A 9,466-nucleotide genomic window follows, 5' to 3' on the forward strand; every position below is an offset into this window, starting at 1 on the left:
ATATCTCTATAACTTATTTGTCAAATGTACAGACTTGTGAGATATAAAGGTTAAGATGGCATATAAAATGCTAAAATACTGACATTAAAAATTCCACATCATCTTCAAACCCAAGTATTTTAAATGGCATTTCTTCATGTTATTTGCCTTCTACAAAATCATCAATAAAGGTCTTATCTGTAATAAGAACAACTCTTCCTATGGTGTGAACATTCAGCTTATAGAACTCTTGTGTCTGAAAATACCAGAGAATCACTATTCACTCTGCCTATTTGACAGGAAGATTGTGAAGATCAATGAAACAATTAAGCACAAAATATTGTGTAAATGTAAAATGGGTACTATCATCATCCTACATATACCTCCAACTCACATAGAGAATTTTTCATTACATTTCAATTAACTGAAATATTTTAGAAAAAGTAGAAGACACAAATACTAAGTAGTTAACCAAAAAAGAAAAACTAACATTGTTAGTATTATACTATTTGAACAATTATGATGAGAAAGCACTGACATATGACAATATTAAAACCTTCCTTATGGTGGGCACTGCAGTGTACAATGAAAACCCCAATAAAGTAACAAAAGTAGACTAATTTAACTAATAGTGTTTTTTTTTTTTTAAAAGGTGGCTACTTACCAACAAGTCTTATTACATTCAATGTTGTATTTGTTAAGATGGGTGCATTCACTTTATTTAGACTATAATCTGACTTCTTCCTGCTTTTTAGAGTTTCTCTAGAAACGCTTAATATGGAAAAACAAAACAGAGTTGCAATTAGGGTTGTCAACTAGTAAATCAGTAAGTTATTCCAATTAGGATCTATCTTTCATTCACTAATTAGTTACTGAAACTGTTACCGTGTGTCAGGTGGGGATATAGAAATGATCCTCCTGTCCTTATAGAGCTTACAGCCCAGAGGGGAAGAGAAATTCGTAAGTAAAGAAATAAAGTACCATACTGTATTTCTTTGATTCTAAGACATTCATTATCAACCATTAAAAGAAGCTATGTCACTTAAAAAAAAAATAAAAAACAAAAAACAGATGTTCCAGGGAAATTATATATCAAATGTACCAAGTATCCTGATTTCAGACTTATAAATATGAAAAAATACCCTCCTTAGAATCTAAATCTAACATCTAAAGTATAGGGGAAGATGATAGAGTCTGGGGTTGGGGACGACACCAGGTTCAAAGAAAAAATTGAAGTTATATGGTAAGTACACAAAAAAAGGGGATAATATGTAATAAGGTCAGAGGTAGGAGAAGTGAGTGTGCTCAGAGAAGCACAAAGAATTCACATGGAGAATGAGTGGGTTGAGGGAAAAGTGACACGAAAAGAGGTAAAGAAAGGCCAGATCACTGAAGGCAATCAAATCTAAAGAGTATGAACCTAACCCTGAATGCAAATTTTAACCAGGAAAATGACATGAACAAATTTTTATACAAGAAAAAAAAAATCAAAATTTGTATCCAAGAGGGATTAGGAGGGGGCAAAACTAGAGACAGAAAGCCAAGGTAAGAGGGCTGAGCCAATAATCTGGCACAGAGAGGATTTTTGCATGAATCTGGATGGTAGCAGTGAAATACAAGAAATTTTGATAAATTCAAGAGATACTCTGAAGTTGGAATTGATACTAATTGACTGCATGCAGTTTGTAGTTTATATTATTCATAGTTCTTAGCGGTAAGTTAGGACAGTTTAGGAGGGTAACTGTCTGTATAACATTACCAAAAATGCAAATATATACATATATATTGGCAGACACTATCCTACACGTTCATTTCAATTAGAGCTTTTCTTTCAGCCAAAATATACCCAAAACATCCAATGAAGAAGTCCAACAAAAACAGTTCTATTCTGTTCATAATGGACCATAGATGGATTTAAACATCACACATACATGAAAACAATTTTTCCTAGTTCATATATCTACAATCACATGAGCTGCTCATTTTTGAAGAGAGAGATTATATCAATCAGGGTTTCAAATTAATTAGGTACTAACTAGGTACTTTGGGGGCAAAATATACTTAAATCTATCATTAAAATTTAAGTATATTTATGGTCACTAAATGTCTGATACTTAGTCATGAAATTAACTCACTTGCATATAAGAATCAGGCCCATTTAACAGGGAGAAGGTGACAAAAAATTCTTATGTAATTATCATAGTTTTTGAAGAGGACAATTTATCACAGAAATAAAAGAACGAAGGAAACTTAACAGAAGGCCCAAATAGTGAATGTAATTGACCCTGGAAAGATGAGTGGAGACTTTCTGTATTTACTAGATTGAGGTAGGAATTCCACATGCAAGACAAATAACTACTTTCCTCCTTGAGGTTTTCTAACCTACGTGAAGCAGGAATTGCCTCTAAAGGCAATACTGATTTTATAAATCAGAAGTTTGTTTTTCTGCAAAAACCACTGCTCTCTAAATTAAGAGCTCTTTGATTATGCCCAATATCAAAAAACTATATTTTCAACCTTTCAGCAATTTAAAACATATTGACTTGTCACATGACATCAAAAGCTACCGAAATATTTAATTTTTTTTCCCTAACATTTAAAGGAAATCCTTTATTTAAATGCATAACATAAAATGTGAAATACCATACAACCTAAGAACAATTACCTTTTCACAGGCGCATCACCTGTTTGCTCATCCACATAATCTCGTTTCAGTTCCTCAGGAACATCACTGTCACTGTCATACTCCTGATAGGCACTTTTTTCTTGTTCATCAGATTCATACTGAAGAAAACACAGTATATTCAACAATGAGTATGAAAAGCCAACATTTCTTGGAGTCTTTCAACACAATAAGAGTATCCAATTTTTAAGAAGTAGTTTAGGGAAGAAAGTTCTTAATAACTCATCTCTAATTTTGCCATCAAGAATATTAACTTTCCATTTTCTTCTTCTTCACCCATCTTAACCATCAAAAGAAAAAAAGGAAAATAAAATACATTTTATGCCTACAAAAGCTCCTAAATGTCTCCCCCAAAAATCAAATCTCCATATAAAGAAAACAAACAAACGAACACAAACATCATGCTAGGCCTTTAGGAGAGGAAAAGAGTGTACATCTGACCAAAAAACAACAACAACAAGAACAAAACCTCTTCTCTTCCTCCACGTGGTTTCATCATACTTACTTCCATTTTGCTAATTCACTATAAAGAGGCTGAGTATACAATTCTGGCACCGTGGAAATGTTAATTCAGCGTAATAAACTCTCACAACACACATGCTAATGTCCTAATTCATTATGATGAGATTTAATTCCAAGGGAGCCTTAGAAAATTACACTGAGCACTGAGGGACTACTGAGAGCAAGGACGAAAATGGCGGATTTCCTCCTGAGAGGAAGGGTGACTTCCTAACACTGTCATCGTCTTTATGGCAACATGGCCCCATGACAGCATGGGGGGACAGTGGAGTCCATGCACAGGAAAGAAAGCGGCAGCAGCATTATCGCTTAATATTATAAATTAATATGATTAAATCATGGCTAACATTTCTTGTGTTAAGTGCTAAGTGCTTTCATAAATTTTCTCACTGAATCTTCAGAACAATTCTGTAACCAAGTTTATCCTCATATGCCAGTTGAGATGAGTATGAGGACAACATGAAAAGAAGTTGGTCCCCTAATTCAAAAACCATTTTTTGAGAGCTTAAAGCAGTGTGATAGGTCATAGTAAGATGTGGACCCTGACTCTGGAAAGATTAGATCACACATTAATAACTACAAATGAGCATTCCAGGCATTCTCATCCACCTGTACACACTGTGATCCTAATAACCTTCAGAAAGGGGATCCACACACACCAGGCTCTCCTGGCTATAACAAAAAGCTTCACAATTCTACAGTACAAGAGATCATCATTTTTGAGGATTCTGTATTTTTGCAAATTTCCGTACTTGCTAAATTTTATTTGTAACCCCAACATTAATACTCTGTGACACTTTCACAGTCAATCATGGATATGTACAGAGTATGCAGAAACTTTTGAGTTATCCAACATGCACGTTCCTAGCTGAGTGCAAACAAGGTGACGCTCTACCTTCTTGCTTCAGCTTTCCTACTTAAACACATGTCCTTTTCATAGTCTAGTGCCACATTTAAAAAAACATGTGTGGTTTTTGCTGGTGATTTCCCTGTTTAGAAAGGCCCCTAAGTGTAGGACTAAAGTTTTGTCTAGTGTTCCTAAGTGCAAGACTGTAATATGCCTTATGGCAAAAATACATGTATTAGATAAGCTTCATTTCAGGCAGGAATTCTAGTGCTGTTGGCTGTGGGTTCAATGTCCAATACTATATATTAACTTAGATGTCTTCAAGCAAAAATACACATAAAACAAGGTTATACACTGATCAGTTGATGAAAATGTTGTGATCAAAGGCTCACAGAAACCTAATCCTGTATTTCACTTAGGAACAATAGTTCTGTATTTGCTAATTCAGTGTTCAGAGGGACTTTATAGAACACAACTGCCACGAATAATGAGAATCGAATGCTATGTGAGATTTAAATTAGCAAATTACCAGTACAGAGGGATATATTATTTCAAAAATATTGAAAAGACTTTTAATTCCTTCCAGTTTAGTGTACTTTAGAGAGGCAAAGTGTCACTAAGAATCACTAAATTGTAATTGTAAATATGGCTTATTATGAAATAATTTCTACTTCATGATAAAACATGACAACAATACACTTTCATGGCAATATTTTTTAAAATTATATCTTCACCAAACAAAAAAGAAAATGCCAAAACTAAAATACATACACAAATTCAACAGATTTTCATCAAATCTGAACAGTTTTCACTTCAGCTTCATCAAATCTAAAACAAAAACCATATAGGGTCCCCTGGAAATGATGAAGATCAGAAGGACCCATCCAAATTAAATACTATAAAAACACAGATAACTGTGAAGTAAACATTCACTCATTGTAAATATAGGAAAACTGAGGGTCACAGAGTTAAAATAAGTTGCCAAGGGCCACACAGTTAATAAATAATAAAGGTGATATTTATTCAACTGCCTTAAAATCCTTTCCATTAACTCACACAACCTAAGTTACATTATGGTTTTTGAGCTGCTCAAAGTGTTAAAACATTGTACTTCTAAATCCTAAAAACATCCCTATTGGGTAACCAGGTAAGATGTTACTCTCTCTCAGATAAACGGACATGGAATAAAATAATTCAGATGTCCAAGAGTGGAGTTGAGAACTAAGTGCAAATGATCTATTCCCTCATCCATCTATCCAACAAATCACAGAAATATGCAGTGAATAAACTATACTCCTATGTGATACAGTAATCTAGTAAGAACATACAGCAATCTAATAAGAGCACAAAGTAAACAGAAGGGCAAAATGTATTTTTCAAAAGGACTTTTCAACAAAGCATGCTGCAAAGCCATTACTGTACAAGTGGTATCACAGGTATAGAAGCAAATAGGTAGGAAGGTGGGTGGTAAATGGATAAATAAATCTAGCTCATTACCTTGCTCCCTGGGTAGAACACTTTTCAATAAGAAAATCTCACTTATGTTCCACATTAGGTTTTAAAAACACTACATACCCCATTAGAAGCCAGGACATCTTCTGTTTCTTCATCTTTGCGGTTGGCCTGGATTTCAAATGGATTCCCATCACTACAGTACTGCTCAAACAAGGTCACTGTTTTTGAGGATGTTGAGGCTGGCTGCTTACTAGGTGAAACTGATGGGGAACGAGACTGTTCCATGAATTTAAATTCCTAGACATTAAAAAAAGGAGCCAGATACCTTTTAACAACAATAATAAAATTCAAGTACATAACATATTCCATCAATATAAATGTTGAGTTAGTGATGAATCAGGATTATTCACTTTTAAATCTTGGAAGTTGTCTGAAAGCACAAACTTGAAAATATGTGCTCAAAGGTTTGCCTAAAGACAACTCAGTTACCGATATCACTTTAAAAAGTGTTATCTGCATCAAGCTACTTTTGGCTTAGTTTACAGAACTGTACAGAAAATTTTTGAAAATAAATTTGAATTCTAAAAATTTTAGCATAGCAGCAAAGACCTAGTAGAGTATGATTTTAAGCAATAAAAAGGCCACAATAAAAATAAATCATTGTTAATAATTAATTATATGTTTATACCATTTAAGGTACTGTATTCTGTAAAAACACATTAGAATCTTTGTTATATTGATGTCTATAAACTTTCATTTCTTTTTCTTCATACACCTAGAAGTAGACAACACAAACACACATGCTAAAGTCAAATGATATGTCTTCCAGACCTAAGGTTTGCCATTAACCCATGAACTTCCCATATAATGTTGGAAATGTCTCTGTGCCTCAATTTCTACATCAATAAAATGAGAAAGTCAACCTCCAGTACAAGAACCACAATGCTAAAACTAAAGAGCTGTTCCCAGATGAGGAAACCAAAGTAGTCCAGAGGGATTCAGTGCCAAGTTCAAGACCACAGCGCTTATTAGTGGAAGAGATGGAATAATCTCTAAAGTTCCTTTGAGGGGCACCTGGGTGGCTCAGTCAGTTAAGAATCTACCTTCAGCTCAGGTCACAATCTCAGGGTCCTGGGATCGAGCCCCACACTGGGCTCCCTGCTCAGCGGGGAGCCTGCTTCTCCCTCTCCCTCTGCCTGCAGCTCCCCCTGCTTATTCTCTCTCTGTCAAATAAATAAATAAAATCTTAAAAAAAAAAAAGTTCCTTTGAATTACAAAACTCTTGATGATTTTTCATAAAAATCTGGTACACATTTTTCTTATACCTTTTAGTCTTTTTAATGTTAATCCCAAATTTAAAATCTTTCCTATTCAAAGATAATATTAAAAATTACATATGTTTAAGTTTCAAATGATGTGTTTATTTTCTGTCTAAATTGCAGTTACACATTAAATCAGATCCATCATAATGCTCAAAAATTATGCCATTATTTTATAATTCTAAACAGGGGGTGACTCTAATTTAATGAGATGATTTTTTTTTTAAACCGAATCTACAGGAGCACAGGTGTCAAGAGAACACTATCTCAGTTGTGAATAGTTTTCAAAGTAACTACTTTTTAAAATTGTTGTTAGAACACTTAACATGAGATCTACCCTCTTTTTTTTTTTTTTAAAGACTTTATCCACCCATTTGACAGAGACACAGCAAGAGAGGGAACACAAGCAGGGGAGGTACAAGAGGGAGAAGCAGGCCTCCTGCTGAGCAAGGAGCCCGATGTGGGGCTCGATCCCAGGACCCTGGGATCATGACCTGAGCCAAAGACAGATGCTTAATGACTGAGCCACCCAGGCGCCCCTACCCTCTTTAAAAAAAAAAAAAAAAAGATTTTATTTTTATGTAATTTCCATATCCAATATGGGGCTGGAACCCACAACCCCGAGATTAAGAGTTGCCTAATCCACTGACTGAGCTAGCCAGGCGCCCGAAGATCTATCTACTCTCTTAAAAAAATGTTTTAAGTGCATAATATGGTATTGTTAACTATAGGCAAAATCTTGTAAAACTCAAGGTAACTACTTTAAAGGAGATAATGCTTACTTGGATGGAAATATTTCAAATGTATCTTGTAAAAAACTGTTTGATAATTACACCAAGTATATGTGTTCATACATACAGACATAATTTGATGGTTAAATAAAAATTCAAGTAAAAATATTTAAATAGGGATTCTAAAATCAATGTTAGAATTCTAAATAATGTCAAGGAATCATCTTATTTAAGAATTCTAAAATAATGTTGGGGCGTCTGCGTGGCGCAACTGGTTGAGCATGCGACTCTTGGTTTCAGCTCAGATCGTGATCTCAAGGTTGTGAGATTGAGCCCTGCGTCAGGTTCCAAGTTCAGTGTGGAGTCTGCTTGAGTTTCTCCTTCTCCCTCTGCCTCTCCACCCACCCCTCAGCCCCCGTGCACCCTAGCTCTCTCTAAAATAAATAAACCTTAAAAAAAAAAAGAATTCTATATCAGACAAATTAGATTTTAAACAAAAGACTATAATAAGAGATGAGGAAGGACACTATATCATACTTAAAGGGTCTATCCAACAAGAAGATCTAACAATTGTAAATATCTATGCCCCTAACATGGGAGCAGCCAATTATATAAGGCAATTAATAACAAAAGCAAAGAAACACATCAACAACAATACAATAATAGTAGGTGACTTTAACACCCCCCTCACTGATATGGACAGATCATCTAAGCAAAAGATCAACAAGGAAATAAAGACTTTAAATGACACACTGGACCAAACAGATTTCACAGATATATTCAGAACATTCCATCCCAAAGCAACAGAATACACATTCTTCTCTAGTGCCCTTGGAACATTCTCCAGAAGAGATCACATCCTAGGTCACAAATCAGGTCTCAACTGGTACCAAAGATTGGGATCATTCCCTGCCTATTTCTGGACCATAATGCTTTGGAACTAGAACTCAATCACAAGAGGAAAGTCAGAAAGAACTCAAATACATGGAGGCTAAAGAGCATCCTACTGAAGAATGAATGGGTCAACCAGGAAATTAAAGAAGAATTAAAATAATTCATGGAAACCAATGAAAATGAAAACACAACTGTTCAAAATCTTTGGGATGCAGCAAAGGCAGTTGTAAGAGGAAAGTATATAGCAATACAAGCCTTCCTCAAGAAACAAGAAAGGTCTCAAATACACAACCTAACCCTACACCTAAAGGAGCTGGAGAAAGAACAGCAAATAAAGCATAACCCCAGCAGGAGAAGAGAAATGATAAAGAACAGAGCAGAAATCAATGAGATAGAAACCAAAAGAACAGTAGAACAGATCAATGAAACTAGGAGCGGGTTCTTTGAAAGAATTAATAAGATTGATAAATCCCTGGCCAGACTTATCAAAAAGAAAAGAGAAATGACCCAAATAAATAAAATCATGAATGAAAGAGGAGAGATCACAACCAACACCAAAGAAATACAAACAATTATAAGAACATATTATGAGCAACTCTATACCAGCAAATTAGATAATCTGGAAGAAATGGATGCATTCCTAGAGATGTATAAGCTAACAAAACGGAACCAGGAAGAAATAGAAAACCTGAACAGACCTATAACCACTAAGGAAATTGAGGCAGTCATCAAAAATCTCCCAACAAAGAAAAGCACAGGGCCAGATGGCTTCCCAAGGGAATTCTACCAAACATTTCAAGAAGAATTAATACCTATTCTTCTGAAACTGTTCCAAAAAATAGAAATGGAAGGAAAACTTCCAAACTCGTTTTATGAGGCCACCATTTTACCTTGATCCCAAAACCAGACAAAGACCCCATCAAAAAGGAGAATTACAGACCAATATCCTTGATGAACATGGATGCAAAAATTCTCACCAAAATACTAGCCAATAGGATCCAACAGTACATTAAAAGGATTATTCACCACGACCAACTGG

At 34.9% G+C, this 9,466-nt stretch overlaps 1 protein-coding gene across 2 annotated transcripts in view; it reads right to left on the reverse strand.

The window, feature by feature from the left end:
- VPS50 (VPS50 subunit of EARP/GARPII complex) overlaps nt 1–9,466 on the reverse strand; it is a 126,090-nt gene that overhangs the window by 32,797 nt on the left and 83,827 nt on the right. For both annotated transcript variants that reach the window (XM_081800533.1, XM_081800532.1), the window contains 3 exons: nt 5,604–5,780; nt 2,645–2,763; nt 644–750 (listed from right to left, as the gene is read on the reverse strand). In XM_081800533.1, the coding sequence (XP_081656659.1) occupies nt 644–750; nt 2,645–2,763; nt 5,604–5,780 (403 nt within the window). The remainder of the gene's footprint in view (nt 1–643; nt 751–2,644; nt 2,764–5,603; nt 5,781–9,466) is intronic.

Source organism: Leptonychotes weddellii, chromosome 12, assembly GCF_054177405.1.
Source record: "Leptonychotes weddellii isolate Sample4059 chromosome 12, ASM5417740v2, whole genome shotgun sequence".
Classification (NCBI taxonomy): Eukaryota; Metazoa; Chordata; class Mammalia; order Carnivora; family Phocidae; genus Leptonychotes; species Leptonychotes weddellii.